The 16,467-nt window shown below is 58.7% G+C and overlaps 1 protein-coding gene across 2 annotated transcripts in view; it reads right to left on the bottom strand.

Annotated features, from left to right (window-relative positions):
• CACNA2D2 (calcium voltage-gated channel auxiliary subunit alpha2delta 2) overlaps positions 1 to 16,467 on the bottom strand; it is a 188,859-nt gene that overhangs the window by 10,031 nt on the left and 162,361 nt on the right. For both annotated transcript variants that reach the window (XM_008632290.2, XM_017732352.1), the window contains exons 5-20: positions 13,238 to 13,376; positions 9,549 to 9,680; positions 9,236 to 9,293; positions 7,165 to 7,215; positions 6,902 to 7,001; positions 5,963 to 6,121; positions 5,367 to 5,474; positions 4,593 to 4,671; positions 4,366 to 4,415; positions 3,379 to 3,468; positions 2,974 to 3,042; positions 2,492 to 2,566; positions 1,942 to 2,016; positions 1,697 to 1,768; positions 1,322 to 1,393; positions 1,084 to 1,145 (exon numbers count right to left, since the gene is read on the bottom strand). In XM_008632290.2, coding sequence (XP_008630512.1) covers positions 1,084 to 1,145; positions 1,322 to 1,393; positions 1,697 to 1,768; positions 1,942 to 2,016; positions 2,492 to 2,566; positions 2,974 to 3,042; positions 3,379 to 3,468; positions 4,366 to 4,415; positions 4,593 to 4,671; positions 5,367 to 5,474; positions 5,963 to 6,121; positions 6,902 to 7,001; positions 7,165 to 7,215; positions 9,236 to 9,293; positions 9,549 to 9,680; positions 13,238 to 13,376 — 1,391 coding nt within the window. The remainder of the gene's footprint in view (positions 1 to 1,083; positions 1,146 to 1,321; positions 1,394 to 1,696; positions 1,769 to 1,941; positions 2,017 to 2,491; positions 2,567 to 2,973; positions 3,043 to 3,378; positions 3,469 to 4,365; positions 4,416 to 4,592; positions 4,672 to 5,366; positions 5,475 to 5,962; positions 6,122 to 6,901; positions 7,002 to 7,164; positions 7,216 to 9,235; positions 9,294 to 9,548; positions 9,681 to 13,237; positions 13,377 to 16,467) is intronic.

The following is a 16,467-nucleotide window of genomic DNA, read 5'->3' as shown; positions in this document are numbered from 1 at the left end:
CAGCGGCAATGGCCACTGGCCTTTGGAGACAGTGGCTGCCAGGTGCTGCCAGGAATAAGCGAGCAAGGACCACATTCGTGACTCTCATCGGGTGTCACATTTGCACCAGAGCCACTGGGATCTGGGCTTCCTCCCTAAACCACCCCTTCAGATAACCCTGTCTGCGCTGGCAGCACGGTCTGGGCATTGCAGCCAGCACGGCAGAGGTGGTGGCACTCCAAAAAGTACATCAGAGGTGGTGGCACCCCAAACCACATGTGTCAGGAAGAGAGTGGTGGCTTTTTTCTGTTCAGTGTTGGTGGCACCCCGTGCTGATGGCATCCCAGGGAGACCCAGGAAATATCTCTGCCACAGAGCAGAGCCATGGGAGCGCAGGGCTTTCATCCTACAGATGTGTCACCTTGTGTCATTGTCCCCTCCTCAGTGGTGCTGCTTGGCTCCAGAGGGGTGACACCATGGGGGATGGGACTGGGGCTGCACTGGGGACACCTGGCAGTGCTGGGTAGTGGCTGTGACCCTTGCTAGCCCCTCCTGAGCTGAGTGGCGAGGAGAAGGAGGATAAGGAGGGCACACTGGGCAACAGGGGCCCACACAGCTCCTCCCAGGATGAAGGCATGTGAGTTGTACAGCACAGAAATGACGATGTCAGGGTCTTTCTTATACATCTGCTGGTCCAAACTGGTGCAAACTGGGTGATAAATGCAGAACTTTGCTCTCCTCTGGCTCTAAAGACACTGCCTGTGCTGCAGGGTGGGCACATGTCACTGTCACCCACCCTAGAGCAGGCAGGGACCTGCGTGAACCCTGGCTGGGCAGACAGGTGGTGGCAGGGGTGGCACTTGTCTGGCCCCTTGCATGTCAGCCCTGCAGCCAAACACTGGCAGGCAGCACTTTGAGGAGTGCCCTGTGTGTAATGCCTGTGTGCAATGATGTGACAGTGCATTTGCAACCCCACCACCCATGGGACACATCCCCCCTGGTGGCCTCGGGGACTTTGGGAGCTGCAGGCACAAGCCCCAGCCCTGTGCTAGTGTGGGTCCAGCCAGCACAGGGCAGTCTGGGTGCGCTGGCAGCGACACTCACCTGTAGTTGGTGCTTTTGATGGGAGCCCACGTGTAGGTCCGGAACACCTCATCGATGTATTGCTGTGGGTCAGAGGGAGCCAGTCAGGCCTGGGCGGTGCCAGGACTCTGCTGGCATGGTGACACAGGGCCCTGGCTCCCAGCCCGGTGCCAGACACAGCCCCTCATCCCCACTGCTGGTTCTGGGTGCTCAGCACAGCGACAGTTTCAGCCATGATCCCCTTCCCCTGCTGTGTTACCTCGTCCAGGGACTTGATGAGGGTCTTGATGAACCTCTGCCCGTCATTCCCATCAATCATGCTTCTTCGGATCTGTGGGACACAGAGGAGACAACTGAGGGCCACAGAGCCCAGCCATGCACCTGGGGGCACCTACCCCAGTGGGGTGGCACTGGGGACCTGTGGGGTGCAGGGTTAGCAGCCCAGGGAGGTTCATCATGCTGGCACCCAGGGGAGAGTGACCCAGCTCCTGTCCCCGCTGTGGCTCCATGGGAGCTGTGCCAGGCCCCTGAGGACGAGACACTCCCCAGGGCAGGTTGGAGGGGCTGAGTGCCCTTAGCAACTGCAGATGAGGGGGCCAGCCTGTGCCCCAAAAGCTGCCCCTAGTCTGCTCACCTCCTCCTTGTTTTCATCCTCCAGCTCAGCATCCAGGAAGTCCAGCGTCACTGGCTCACGGAAATTGATGATCTGCAGGAAGAAAGGGAGAGCCAGGGAAGGGCTCAGGGTTCCCGCAGCCACTGCTGAGTCCAGACTAATTCATCACAAACCCCACAATTAGCGCCTCAGGACCCTGGGAAGCCGTGTGTCCCTCAGGGCCTGGCTAATCCCCCTGACTGCCATCCCTTCAGGCCCCTCCTCACCTGGGGCTGCAGGTTGGGGTGCAGCAGGACGTAGCCATTCAGGTCGATGGCGAAGACGTAGCCATTGGCCCCCAGCTGCAGGAGGACAGGAGGAGGGGTGAGGCTGACCAGGTGGCTCTGTAGCATGACACTCTGAACTGGTGTGAGCACCCTCAGCTCTGCAGGCAGAGCTCACCCCACATCTCCCCCAGGGCTCAGCATGTTCTATCCAGCTGTTTCTATTCTCAGGACAATGCAATCTCTCACACCTGGGGTGAGAGTTTGGCTCTGGATTTCTCCCACTGCTCCTTTCCCCAGGCCTGTAAGGTTTATTCCCTGCTGACCCTACAAGGGTTTTGGCTCTGCTCTGGGTCCCAGAGCATAATGCAGCTTTGATCCCTGCTCTCCTGCCTGTCCCAGTCCCTGCCTGCACCCATGGCTCCTGCTAGGTGCCAATACAGCTGAAGTGCTCTGGAGTGCTGGGGCACAGCCTGGGGCTCCCATCAGAGGGATTCCACACCAGGATCAGGCAGTGCAGGGCAGGCACAGAGGAGAAGGGGCCCCCACGCACGTTGTAACGCGGCGTCAGCCTCTTGATGTCATTGAGAGCCACATCAATCCCCATCACGCCCAGGATGAGCTGGTTCTGGAAGGAAATGCAGGGAGGAAAGTGAGTGGGAACAGGGCTGTCACCCTGCCACCACCAGCATGGGGACAGGGAAACAGCAGGATGGACTTCTCCCTCTGGGGATGTGTGGGTCAGATTTGGATACTGCAGGGGCACAGGGTGGGATGTACCAGCCCCCCAGCAGCCCCCCAGAGAACACTGCACCCCCCAGGAACTTGCAGCTGTCAGCTGTCCCCATTGAACTGTGAGAGCTAGCCAAGGCCATTTTGGGTCCCGGGGATGGCAGTCACCCCTGGTGTCACCCCAGGGATGCCAGTGTCCCCCCTGCAGCCATGCACCCATCACCAGGGCACCTTCCCTACCCCACAGTGGCCCTGCACCAGGGCTCCCAGTGCAGCCAGGGCAGGGGCAGCAGAGTCTCCTACCTTCCTGTCACTGCTGTCCTCCGTCAGGTTGAACACTGGCAGCGTTCCTGTCACCACCAGGCCCAGCCCCTGCACAAGCACAGGAGGATGTCCCATGGCCCCTCACTCTCCTCAGGACCCAGGGCTGGGGGTGGGCAGCAGAGGGGGTTTACTCCCCCAACAGGGGAGATGGGGCACGTGCTGTGCAGGACCCTGGGGCTGGTGTCCCCATCCACCTGCACCCTGGAGTTGTGTGGGACCCCAGGGTCAGTGTCCCCAACTGCCCCCTGGGACTGGTGTCCCCACCCACATGCCCCTCGGGGCTGTGCGGAACCCAGGGGTGAGGGTCCCCACCTGCACCTGGGGCTGTGCAGGACCCTGGGGTTGGGGGTCCCTCCCTGCACCCCAGGGCTGGAGGGTCCTTACCAGGGCATCCTGGTAGACATTGGTCCACTGAACCTGCTTGGCTCGGTTCCCAGCCAGAACCATGGGTCTGCCCAGCACATCCAGGTACTCCTGCAGGGACATGGGACAGGGGAAAGGATGATGTGGGAGCCAGATGTGTCCTTGCTCCAGCCCGGTGACACCCTTGTCCCTATGCACACCCCGGGAATATTAATGGCATGAGGCCCCCAGCTGCAGGCTGAGCTAGGGGAGGGGGCTTGGCAGGTACCAAGCCTGGGGGTACTGGCTCCAGCTGGGACCCCAAAAAGCCCATTAAGATGCAAACAAGGTGCTGCTCACCACTGGCCATGCACAGGCAGGGCAGGGGCTGCCCAGGCAGCACCAGCCAGAGCCCCCCAGCTCCCAGCCATTCCCGGGGCTGGGATTGCTCCATCATGCCTGGACCATGTCACTACTGTCTCCCTGGCTGCCACTGCCAGCCTTTTGGGATCTTCTCCTGGGGCAGGTTTCCCTTTTCCTGTCTCCCCTTTGCCAAGGCAAGATCTCTGGGCAGGGAGGCGCCCGTGCCACAATGCCAGCCCTGCCCTGAGGGGCTGCCCTGCTTGGGGACCTTCATCACCTGCCCTCATGGCACCTCGTGCACATCCGATAAAGAAAAGGGGCAGAGAAGGAGCAGTGAGAGGAGGTGTGGGGCAGACAGGACCGGCTCTGCCGAGCTTGGCCCTGCCCACACTCGCTCCCTGCCCGCGCTCAGTTCTGCTCTGTGCTGATTAACGCCTGATGTTTCATAATTAGTCACTCAAAAGGCAGCAGGTCCATGGGGAGCTGCAGAAGATGAATTACTTATTTCAATAGCGCAGGGCCTGGCTGAGGGCTCAGCTCGGCTCCCCAGCTCGCTGCCACACTCGCTGCCAGGCTGTGGGCTGTCCCCAGTGGGGCTGGGGCTGCCTGAACTCGCCCCCAGGCAGCGCAGCCGGGGCGGCTCTGCCTGCCTGGCTCCGGCCGTACCTGCGTGTTGATGCGGATGGCGCCGATGGAGGGGATTTCAAAGTAGTAACCTTGGAAAAGAAAGAGAAAGGCAGCTGGAGACCCAGCTGTCCAGCACTCTGGCTGCCCTGCTGCCCATCCCTCCAGGGCTGCAGGCAGTGCTTTTCTGGTAGTGGCGCACGCTGGATCCGAGGGGTGAGCCCAGCACCCCGCAATCCCCCGTGCCACTGGGTGCCAGCCCCGCTCACCTTTGTTGGCACAGGCCATCCACTGCAGCGGGGTCACATCGTAGTTGTGCTGCCCCACGGAGAAGGTGAAGACCCGCACCTGTGGCAGAGTGTGCACTGAGGGCCATCCACTGGGCACCCTTGTTTTCCACACCCGGTGCTCCCAGCCGATGGCAACCTCCCCAGGGACAGTGTGGCATTGCCTGCCAGGGCCCACAGAGAGTGTGCAGGTGGACAGGAGACTCCTGCAAGTGCTGGCTGTGCTGGCAGCAAGGGAGTCCCTGTCTCTCCTTGCCTGGCCCCAGCCAGTCCTGTCCCCCAGCATCACTGTGTTGGCCCAAGCCACCTACCCCAGTGGTCCTCGCTCTGGGGCATCACTGCCCCCAGAGAGGTCTGTGCTCTCTGAGGGTGATACATGGGCCAGAACCTCCCCCACCCCACAGGTTTCCAGGTACTGGGCAGCAATAGGGACCTTCCTGCTGGTTTGTCTGCCTGCCAGCAGTCCTGTCTCCATACTTGGGGTGTGCTCCTCTCAGGGCCAGCACTCAGGGAGCCCACCAGCCCCACTCCCTCCCCAGCATCCCACAGTGTGCCTGGTCTCATGCCTCCTTCACAGCAAGGTGGGAGTCAGCTATAAACCCACTACCAGGGCAGCGGCTCAGTGCAGGAGCAGGGTGTTGGGGAGGGAGGATGGCGAGGAGGTAAATGGAGCAGAAGCCAGCAATGGAGCTGGAGTGGCCATCTCCCCCCACAGTGAGCAGCCCCAGCCCAGCACACAGCCCCACAGCCTCTCACCGTCTTATTGGGCCAGTTGTACTTCTCAAAGACGTCCTGCACTCGGTCCTCACCGCCGTCCGTGAACATCATGATCATCTTGTTGCAGTTGGCACGTGTGATGTTGGACTGTGGGGCAGACACAGCACCTGAGGCCATACCTGGAGCCAGCAGTGCTGGGCACAGGGCTGGATGCAGCCAGGAGGGCTGGCCCCAACTCATCTCTTCTCAGCCCATTTCTCTGGGGCGAGGGTGATTGGGGTGAATGGGCAGGAGGAGGGATGTTGTCAGCTGGGGAATGATGTTGTGGCTAATGCCCCTTGGCACCTAATAGCACCATTCATCTTTATTTTGCCTCTGGCACAGCATCTGGTTGGGTCTGGCCCCTCCACCCAGCCCTGCTAACTTTGAACAACCCAGAGGGGAGCAGCACCAGCAAAACCTTGGCTACAGCATGCCAGGAGGTGGGATGTCTCCCCCAGCATTGACAAGGAGCACAAGGAGCCCACTGCAGAGCAATGCCCCAAGCACAGGGCAGCAGCCAGGCACTCAGAGCTGTCCCGTTATCCCCAGCACCCACAGGTGCACCCAGTCCCCCAGCCCAGCCCCCAGCTCACGTTCTGCAGCTGGTCGAAGGCGTACTCAAAGCCAGCCTTGTAGTCCGTTGTGCCCTTGGCCACCATGCCCTGCACGTCCTCCTTGAACACCTTCTTGTTCCGGATGTTGGCCTGCACCAGGTGCTTGAAGCACGACACCGGCTTCGCCTTTTCATTGAACTGGGAGGTGAAATGGAGGGGAGTGGGTCACAGAAAGGGGACAGGGCAGACACCAGCAGGCACAAGCCACTCATCACACTCAGCTTCCATAGGCGGCAGGTGACCCAGATGTGTCCCACATCCCAGGGAGGGCTGATGCGGAGGCGGAAGCTTGGCTTGGGACAAATCCAGCACTGAGCTGCATGGTGTGGGTGCTGGCAGTGCAGGGCTCGCCTGCACCCTCACTTCTGCAGGACCCCCCAGCTTGTGCAAGCAGCTGTGCTGTGCTGTTCTGTGCCGTCACGGGGAGCAGGTGCTGCCTCTCACTTACGGCTTCATTTACTGGCAGTGGGGCCCATTCATTAGGGGAGCAGTGATCCAGAAAACGGAGCCAGGCCAGACACGTTAATTAGCGCCGGGTGCTGGTGGCCAGACAGGGGAGGGGCACCCAGCAACGCACAGATGTGGTGGCACGGCCACTGTGCTGCGTAAGGTCACAAGCTGGTGACATAGCCATGGGGTGCAAGGTGTCAGTGGCTGGTGATGGACAGGAGGTGGCTGGTTGGGATCACCCCAGGAACATCTCTGCCAAATGTCCCATGATGGGGGCAGCTTTTGCACGCCGAGCCCTGAGCAGCCATTTCCTTGCTTATGCGCAGGTGTGTGGTTAAGAAGACAAAAAATGGTATTTCTGTGTGCAGACCCCTTAGCCAGGTGTGTGTGGGGGGCAAAGGGCTCCTGTGCTGTGGAGCTGGGAGGTGCCTGGGGACACAGCCCTTCCACTTGCCCCATGGCACTCACCGAGGCCACATTGACATAGTCGTCATCTGAGAGGGTGTCCAGCATCTCATAGACCGAGGTCTTCATCAGCTTGAGGGTGAGGCCGCTCACGCTGCCACTCCTGCAGGAGACAGCGGTGCTGGGGGCTTGGCAGCGAGGGAGCACAGGGCTGTGCTGTCCCACACAGCTTCCCTGTGGCCACTGGTGGGACAGTGGCACCTTGGCGAGCTGTGTCACCATCCTGGCCTGCCTAAGCCCGGCCATGGCCCCCACCATGTACTCACACATCCACAATGATGACCATGTCCTTTGGGGAGGAGGCACCTTGGATGTACCTGTGGGGTACAGAGTGGAGTCAGCAGGGTGGACTCATTTTGGGGGGGGACCCTGACTCTGCTGGGAGCCCCAGGCACCCAGGGCTGCGGTGACCCCGTGGTGAGGAGCAGGGACGAGGTGGCTGTGGGCAGGTGGAGGCGAGGACACGGCTCCTGGGGCACAGCGCAGCAGACGGCCAGTGCCTGCCGCTGCGCACCGTGTCAGCCTAACGAGCTCTAAATGCTAAACTCTTCCATCATCACAGGCCCTTTCCTGCGTGCTGATTATGCTGACACACACATCCATATTAAGATGCTATTTACCCCCCTGGTAGATTTAAAGGCCAGGCTGATTACATTATTTTTAGCTACGAGGAGGAAAAATAATAACACTACGTAAATCTTCCCCAGTGAAAACAATTAGGGAACCCTTCCTCACCCTTTGAAACACCAGGTCCTGCTCTCAGCCCTGCTGTGCCATCCTGTGTGGGAGGGGGTGGCACAGTGCTCAGCACCCATCCCCAGGCACAGCCCCGCCTCACCATCCAGTTGCATGAGGCCTGATCCTGCCGTGGCTGAAGGCCAAGGGAGCCTCATTATTGGCTTGATCAGGATCAGGCCTTGTGTGAATTAATTAGTGTGTTATTAGTATCAATTACTCACCACTACTGGGGAGGACTGGGGAAGGGGCAGGCTCTGATTGTTAATCCCAGGGCCTGATGTTCCCTAATTATAAGTGATTACCTGGGTGGGATGCAGGATGCTGGCACATGGGGCCCTCCTGACATGGGTGCAGCATCCCTCAGCAGCTTCCTCTCATGCTGGGGTGCAGGATGGGGAGCTGCCAGCCTGAGAAGGGGCTCTTGAAGCCTCCCCTGCCCCCGGGGCTGGGCTGTCAGTGTTTCACAGAGCCCAGCTAAGATGCTGCCCATAATGGGCTGTGGCAGCGCATCCATCTCCGGCTGCCTGGCTCAGATGAATATCCTGGGCTCAGCAGGAGACGGCTGTGGCTAATGGGGCCATTCATCAGGGGAGGGGAAGGCAGGCGAGTGGCACCCGTGGTCCCACGGCCGTGGCCAGGATCGTGGCCCCGGAGCAGCGAAGGCTGTGTCCTGCATGGGACCTCAGTGTGAGAGCAGGAGAAGACCCCGAAGGGGGGTTGTTCCCCAGGGTGTGCTGTCCCCCAGCACAAAGGGTGCTGCTGCTCCTCCATGGCTGGGTGGACAACCAGGTGGCCAGCCTGGCTAGTGGGCAGGGAGCTGAGCTCAGTAGCCCCCATACACATCAGCAGCCCCTGCCCCAAACCAGCCTTCCAGTCCCCGCTCTGCAATAACCTGCACAGACACCCCGGCAGGGAACAGTTAATAATTAATGTTGAGCAATCAAAGGCAATTAACCATAGTAGCAAGGCCATTAATTTTCTGTCAAGGAGAGGGGGCAGCTCCCGATATGCGCAGGGGGCCAGGCAGGGGGATGATCCCTTGGGATACAGGGCTCCCTGGGCATGTGCCAGAGGCCTGTTCCCACTCTCCTCTCCACAACTGCAGTTTTAGGCAGCAAGTGAGGGCAGGATGGGGCTGTGGCTCCCCCAGCTCCAGCTGATCACCAGCATTTCCACACCAGCACCTCCAGCTGGGCTAAGGGGAGCCCATTCAATCCCACCTCACTTGGTGTGGGCTAAATCACTGAGCCACAGCCTGGTGCTGCCTGCCCGTTCCTCACCCCATCCTCCCAGCTCATGGTTTCCAAGCTAGCTGCTACCTCATTTGGATGGGAATGCTGGCCAGGACTGAGTGCCGGCAGCCATGGCTGTGGTAAGGCGGCACAGGGTTCTCTCCACACTTTCATCTGCACCCAAGGATTTATCTCTCCATCCTGCTGTTTTTCCAGGAAGAGGGAAGGGGAGAGGGAGCCAAGTGCCACAGCTCAGATGCCCCTGCCCATTTTATGGTGTCCCTTTGCCAGTGCCAAAATGAAATGAAAAGGGGAGGGAGCTGATTGCTCCCAGCCAGGACCTCCTCCCTGCCCAGCACCCCCTTACCAGGGCCGCCGGCGCACATCATAGAGGTCGATCTTATTGGGGGCTCTCCATGGGGTGGCTGTGGAGAGAAGGCAGGTGGTGAGCAAGGCAGGGCTGTCTTGGGGTGGGGGACATGAGGGACAGGGCAGAGGGATGCCCAGGGCTGAGGAAGCAGCAGGCTCAGGTGGGGAGCTCACACCAATGGGTTTTGGCACAGTACGGTTACACGTGTCACACCAGGCCCAGGGGATTGCTCATCACATCTAACAGTGAGAGGGCCTTGGCTGCCCTTGGTCACAGCCCCTCTGTCCCACAGCCTCTCCCTGCCACGCACCAGGGTAGTAGCGGGTGACACCGGTGGCGCTGCCGAAGACCTGCCAGAGCAGGGAGGGATCCTCCTTCCGGTTCTCAATGAAAACGTCCTCCAGGGCCTGTGTCCAGTTCAGCTCGTTGAGGATGACGGTGGCTGCGGGATACAGAGACAGGGGTGGGTGGGTTGAGGGAGCAGTGGAGCTGGGGGTGGGCTGAGGGGTGATGGGGACTGTGGTGTCCCCACGTGATGGCAGGGAGGGAGAGGTGTGTCCCCCTCCGCCACTTCCCAAGAAGAAGCACACGGGGGCTTTCCAGCTTCTCCTACATCCCCTCGACCCCCTCACTGCCACAGGGCTCCAGCACCACCCTGCTGTCCCTTGTCCCCAGAGAAATGAGCCACTCTTCAGGGCTCCCCAGAGTGCTCACTGTCCCCACCTGCTCTGGGGCAGACACAGCCATCACTGGGGACAGCTGGCCTGCCATCTCACCGCCTTCCCAGCAAAACTCCCTGTGAAAGCCTCACTCCCCAGGGACAGTCAGCAGCTGGGAAACCCAAGGCTTGTGTCCCCATGGGCCGTGTGGAGCCTCTCAGGCCCACTCTGCATTCCCACTGGCCCTGCACCTGACACAAAAGCAATTAAGATGCTGGCAAACAGCAGTTTTAAATTACTCAGCCATTAAAGCAAAAGATAAGCTGCCAGCAGCCCTAGCCTGTGATTAATCAAGGGGGGCTGTCAGAGCACGGGGGGGGCCTGTGTAGTGTGGCAGGTACCGGGCTGGCAGGGAGCTGGGATAGCACCTCCCTGTGCTCACAGGGGGACCCCAAATGCTGTGGGATGGGAATCCCACAATGACCACTGGTGCTGGGTTGCCCCAGGACTGCAGCATGGAGGAGCCAGTGGTGGGTGCCACTGCAGGAGCAAGGAGCCAGCAGCACCCTGAGACCAGGCACTGATGCCTCCTGGGGGACCCTCAATGCGTTTTTGGTGTGCAAGAACTCTCAGGAGCACCCCATCTCTTTGGCATTGGGCAAAACAACCCAGTGTGGTGCTGCAGGGGAGCCAGTGTGCATTTGAGGAGTATATTTTGCTCTCCTAAGCCTTCCTCCCACACCTGTCCCCCCTGGAAACACCATCGTCACCCGTTCAAGCCTTCACTGTGGTCCCAAGGCACTGGCAAGATGTGGGTAGGTTTCACCCAGGATGAATCCTGGATCCCTCTATCCCAGCATGACTGCTGAAGAACTGTCCTTCCCTCAGGCAGCCATGCCTTCAAACCATGATTTACTCTATCCGTATCTCCCCAGCCATTCCTCAGCACTGTGCACACACACAGCGCTGCTATCTGGGCACTTAAGATGATTTCTTGTTTGGCTCTGCCACAGGATGTGGTTTTTCCCAGAAGTGGCTATGAGCTGGCTGTCAGGCTGCTGCCTGCCTGGAGCAGCCCTGGGCAGTGCTGCCAGCCTCAGGTGGGCACTGGGCTGGGCCCTGACACATCCATGATATCCCTGGCAACACCTACACCCCAGAGCCTTGGGGCCCATCAGCCACACCAGTTGCTTGTACTGAATGCAACTCCTATATCCTCTCTGTGCTGTAACACAGCCCTTTTATTATCTCTGAGCTCAAATGCAGCCCCTACACCTTTCCTGGGCATGAATGTAGCCCCCATATCGTCTCTGTGAACAAATACAGCCCCTATGCTCTTGCCGTGTGCAGAGTGATAAAGCTTGTCCATGGCGGGGATGGCTCCTGTCCCCCCTCAGTCGAGGCCAGAGATGCCAGCCCCACTGGTGACATCCCCGTCCCTGTCCCCATCAGAATAAGCCCAGCCCCGCCCTGCCCGCGAGCGATTGCAGATTTAATTAAAAATGGCACTGTAAATAAAACACATATAGGATGTAATTTGTGTGTGTAGCGAGGGGTGACGGCGGCGGGCGTCGCCGCAGGGTTTAATTAGCGTGCCAGGCAGCGATAGCGCCTCTCCGCCGGTCCCACCGGGACACGCTCCCGCCCACAGCTCTGCGGGGACTCGCCACACTCACTGCTGTCCCTGGCAGGACAGGGTGGCCCCGTGCCCTCACCCCAAACCACTCTCTGTGGAGCAGCAGTTGCGGACCCTTGCCTGCACCCTGGATTTCCAGAGCACCCTGATGTGGCTGGACGTGGCCTGATCTCTGTGCTCACACACTCTGTGCCTGTGGCTGCACCCCTTTCTGGTAAGGGGCATTGGGAGGGTGTCCCTGCACTGTGACCCCCCATTGCCACATCCCCTCTCCAGCATCCCTCTCTGAGCAGCTGTGAGTCCCTGGAGCACGTTAATCTCCAGCTTGCTCTCGTCCCAGGGCTGAGTGGGGTGATTTATGTGGCCGTGGTGGAGCTCCAGCCGTGGCGTCGGCTGGCGAGCAGGGCTGAGGAGGAACGAATATTTCATCGTGCGCAGCCCACCCGGCTCGCATGATGTGCTTCATTAGCTGCCTGCCCTGCGCTAGCTGGGTAATAAAACTAATTGCAAATTTCTAATCCACCGCTGCCTCCGCGGTGAAATCATCGCACCGACGCGGCTGCGAGCGGGAACGCTCCGCTCGCGGCAGAAACAGGAACTCGGCCCCCATCACCACCATCACCACCCAGGAGACCTCAGCAAGTGCCGCCGAAACAGAGGTGTGGAGGCAGTGGTGCCTTGGGTGCTGTGGGGCAGCCGGGGATGCTCATGACAGCAGGGTCTGGGGCTGGGCACAGGATGCGGCCCGCGGGTGCTGGAGGATATCCTCCAGCTGGGAGCGGTTCCAGCTCGGTGCCGAGCAGCCACTAGAGGGAAATGGAGACCGACTGTCACCGTGTGCCACCGCAGCAGGGCGAGGTACCGGAGAGATCTGAAAGCTCGGGGACCGGCACACCGCTCGGTGGGGACTGAAGCTGGCGTGGCACATCCTATCCCATCCGCCCGTCCCTCCTTCCCTGCCCGCTCCCGGGCTGGCCCAACCAGCCATCCCCGTTTCTAGATCAGCCTGTGCCCTCCGGCAGCCACAGGGGCACGGCTGCAGGGCTGACACCCCCTGCATGTCCTGGCAGCAGGGGCTGCCCCGGGATGGTAACACACTGTCCTGCAGCCACCATTGGCTTCCTGCGGGATTGTAGCTCCTTTTTCTCCCTTTTCATGACCTCAGCCCCAAGTAGGCTGAAGACAGGCAGCATCCCCGCTTCGCCCTCTCCCACTGCCCAACCACATCTCACTCCCTTCTACAAGCAGGTCAGTGCTGCTGCCTCTGTAGGTGCTTCTGCACAGAGCTGCTCCATCCCTCTGAATGTCTCTGGCACCCGCTCTGAGCCTCCTTGAGCTTTGCTGGTTTCTTCTGCAGGAGGATGAGAGCCATGTGGGCACAGCTGAGCTTCACCCTGTGCCATAATCACCACCTCTCCTTTGCTCCCCATCCCCTCCCTAATAACTCCTAATCCCTGATCTGCCTCTTTTGCCTGTGTTGAGCCCTTGAGGGTCCCTGGGGAGAGACATATTGTCACCTCGGTCCTGATACAGTGACTCTGCCTCGTTTCATTGCCTGCCCATCTGGGAGCCAGCCTACCCTGGCACCAAGACCCAGTTGGGGTGCCCAAAGGTGATGGTCCCTGAGGTTGCAGTGCTCCAGGCAAGAGAGGTGGATGCCCAACCAGGCAGTGCAAAGCAGAGAGGATGAGGAGGGGCACTCACAGCCTTTGTAGATGTCCGTGGGGATCTGCACAGCAGCGTATGAATAGTTAACCTTGGTCTTGAAGTTGTCATCATCAGTGAACTCCAGCTTCAAGGAGTTGGACTTCTCCCTCTCGATCTCTTCTCCATCGGGATCGTCCTGGGGAAGGAGCAGAGCACATGGGGTCACCCAGGGTTCCAGCCCTGGATGAATGGTGGGAATGCCATCACCTGAAGCCCATCACCAAATGCTCCCTGGGGTGACCAGTCCTGCTGGCTCTCATGTGGATTTGGCCTGCAGGCTGTGCCAGAGCTGGTGGCACAGGGGACCAGGTGCCAGGAGCGGGTGGGCACAAAGGGGAGTGCCAGTTGCCCCTTGCCTCTCCAGCTTTGGTAGCACAGCAGGTATTAAATCAGACATAGAAAAAAAAAAATCAAAAAAAGGCCTTGAAAATCAATTAGCAGCAAAAGGCAACTATCAAAGAGCAAATTAAAACGGAGTGCAGCTTAGCGCTCTGTCAATAAGCAATGCAAACAGTATTTAATTATGGTGGAGAGACGGCGAATTCCCCACTGCTGGTGCTGGAACACATTCCCTCACCTTCCCAGCCCTCCTCTCCATTCCCCAGTCCTGCTGCCAGCATGGCACTGAGGGTAAAATCCCTCTGGAAAGGCAGGCAGGGCTGAGCTGGTGCAGGCAGAACAGCTGGGTGGTTGCAGACAGGGGACAGGGTGGGAGCTGAAACATGAGGCCATGTGGGGAAAAGTGAGAATGGGGGTGGAGTCACTACAGAGCTGGAGAAATTGCCTCAGCCACCCCACCAGGAGCAAAGAAACCCAGGAGAAGGTGCTGGCTCTGAGCTGCCCATCCTGCCACGAGCCCAGCAGCTGGGGAAGGCTGTTTGCAGCCAGCTGTGGGATGCTCGGGGTAGAAAGGAGGGAGAGGAGGATGCTGCAGCACCTGCTCTTTGTGCTCCTGGAGCTACATCTCTGCTGAAGAGGGCAGAGATGCAGAGCTGCCTGCCCCAACCACAAGCAGGGACAGGCAACAGTGCCAAGCCCAAGCTGGGATAGACACCTGGAGGGATGGCCCACACTGTCCCACAGCAAAGTACCATGACACCAGGGGACACCAGGGGACACCAGGAGTAGGGGATGGTCCCATCCTGCTGTCCTCAATGGCCCACTGCGAGTATCTCTGTCACTGATCAGGCTCCCCTTGACAAAACCCAGGCAGCAAATACCTGAATTTCTCACAGGAAAAGCCATATATTTAAAGGAAAACGATGTGTTTGGGAAATAAACTATGAAGCTTGTTTAACACCCATCCTGGTCTCCTCCCCTTTTCCCCTTCACAGATTGACATGGAGAAATGTCACCTCCCCTGCAACAGCTCCAGCCGGCCACTAAGGTGCTGACATTCCCATGACATTGAGAGGGGTGGCCAAACCATTCGCCACAGCTCAGGGGAGAGTAACAGGATTGATATGCAAGGTTTGGGTTTAATTCCAGCCGATGGATTGTGAGTGTAAACACACTGCCCAGCCGACCCCCGTGCAGGGGCTCCAGCTGCCCAGAAAGATGCTGAATTCAACTACGGCCGCAGTAGCCAAGCAGGAGGCAGGCAGGGACTGTTCCCAGCTCCCTGGAGCCATGTTTCTGAGATCAAAATCCAGATTATGCTCTCAATTTCATATAAATCTGGAGAAAAGGCACAAAACTGACTGCTGGAGCCTCTGCAAAGCCGTGATGCTGCAGCAGAGGCCATGGGCTACCCAGAGAGTGGATCTGGCCCCAAGCCTGCTGTCCATGGGGGCTCAGCTCTCTGGGGGAAAGCACACACCATAGTTCATCCCTGCAAACCTCTCCAAGCACCAGTGATACAGAGGTGCCTGCTGAAAACAGGCTTTGGGATAACGCTGTGGCCTGAGGGCATCTGCAGCACCGAAAACTCTGCTTTGACACTAAACCCTTTTTTCCTCAACCCAGAAAATTCCTGGTGACAGCTCCCCATCCCTCCCCATCTCAGATCTGCCGGGCACCCTGCCACAGCCCATCCGCTGCCCCTGCCACCACCAGCAGCTGGAAAATCCAGCTCTCCCTCTTTCCCCCACGCTGGCATGGCTATTCCCCACTTAATCGGAGCTGGAACTACTGTATATAATTACTGCTCCTCTGTTTATCATTATTCCGTGATCTCACCCACTTCTGAGGGGCTAATTTGTATGCTGCCAGCTTTGGCGCTGTCTGGCTGCTCTCATTCATGGAGCTGTAAAGAGGCACATGTATAGATCTTGGGGACAAATATACAGCTATCTATACGTGGGGCACTTCATGCATCACTGACACCTATATGGCAAACAGACCTGCAGAAAGAGCTACGTATGTCCTTTATCCATAAATCCCCCAACCTCAATCAAGTTATTTCTGTTTAGGCCAGGCTGAATTTGGCCCCTGAAAGGGGGTAATTTCCAGCCACATGAAGGCAGGTGAAGCTGTCACCAGCCCAGGCCGGGAGGGGAGCATCTGGGATACAAGGAGACACTTTGGGAAAGCTGAGGGAAGAAATTCTGCATTAAATTTAAATTAGAGCAAAGCAGATGATTCAAGTTCTCCTGAATTTACATCGCTTTAACTGTGAGCATCTCGGCAGGCCCCCAGCCAGATCTTGCAGCATTCCTCATCATTACATTTCAAAAGAACTTGGAAACATCTATTTATCTGTTACAGTATGTACAACGTAACGCAAATAGATGCTACAGTTTGAATATATTATTTGCTACACACCATTAGAAATCGACTCCACAGTGATATATCAATATGATACGTATTTACTGCTTCAGCAAGAAGTCATCACGCCCTGAGAGCTTTTGCCATCTCCAGTGCTTTCACAGCTGGGCTGTCACTCACATTTTCTCTTCAGTCTCCGGAAATGACAGACAGGGGACAAAACCCAGAGATGCCCCAACACCTGGTGAGCACCAGCAGCGCCACCCAACAGCTTTCCTGGAGGCTGCCATGCTCTGGGCAAGTGCCTGCCCTCTGTCCCATCCAGGCTGGTGCTGGCTGAGGAGAGCCAGCTCAGCAGGACTGTCGTGGCCCCCAGGGTTTGGAGCTGCGGATGGAGCTGGGGACGTGACCTGGTGCAGCAGCGATGCCTTGTCCCTGGCAGCTTCAGCAGATGCAAACACCCCTGTTCATTGCTCATCTCCATGGGAACCAGCCATCACAGCTAATGATGGCTGCTTAAA

This window comes from Corvus brachyrhynchos, unplaced genomic scaffold (assembly GCF_000691975.1).
Source record: "Corvus brachyrhynchos isolate BGI_N302 unplaced genomic scaffold, ASM69197v1 scaffold4, whole genome shotgun sequence".
Classification (NCBI taxonomy): Eukaryota; Metazoa; Chordata; class Aves; order Passeriformes; family Corvidae; genus Corvus; species Corvus brachyrhynchos.
This window is presented reverse-complemented; position numbering and strand designations above follow the sequence as displayed.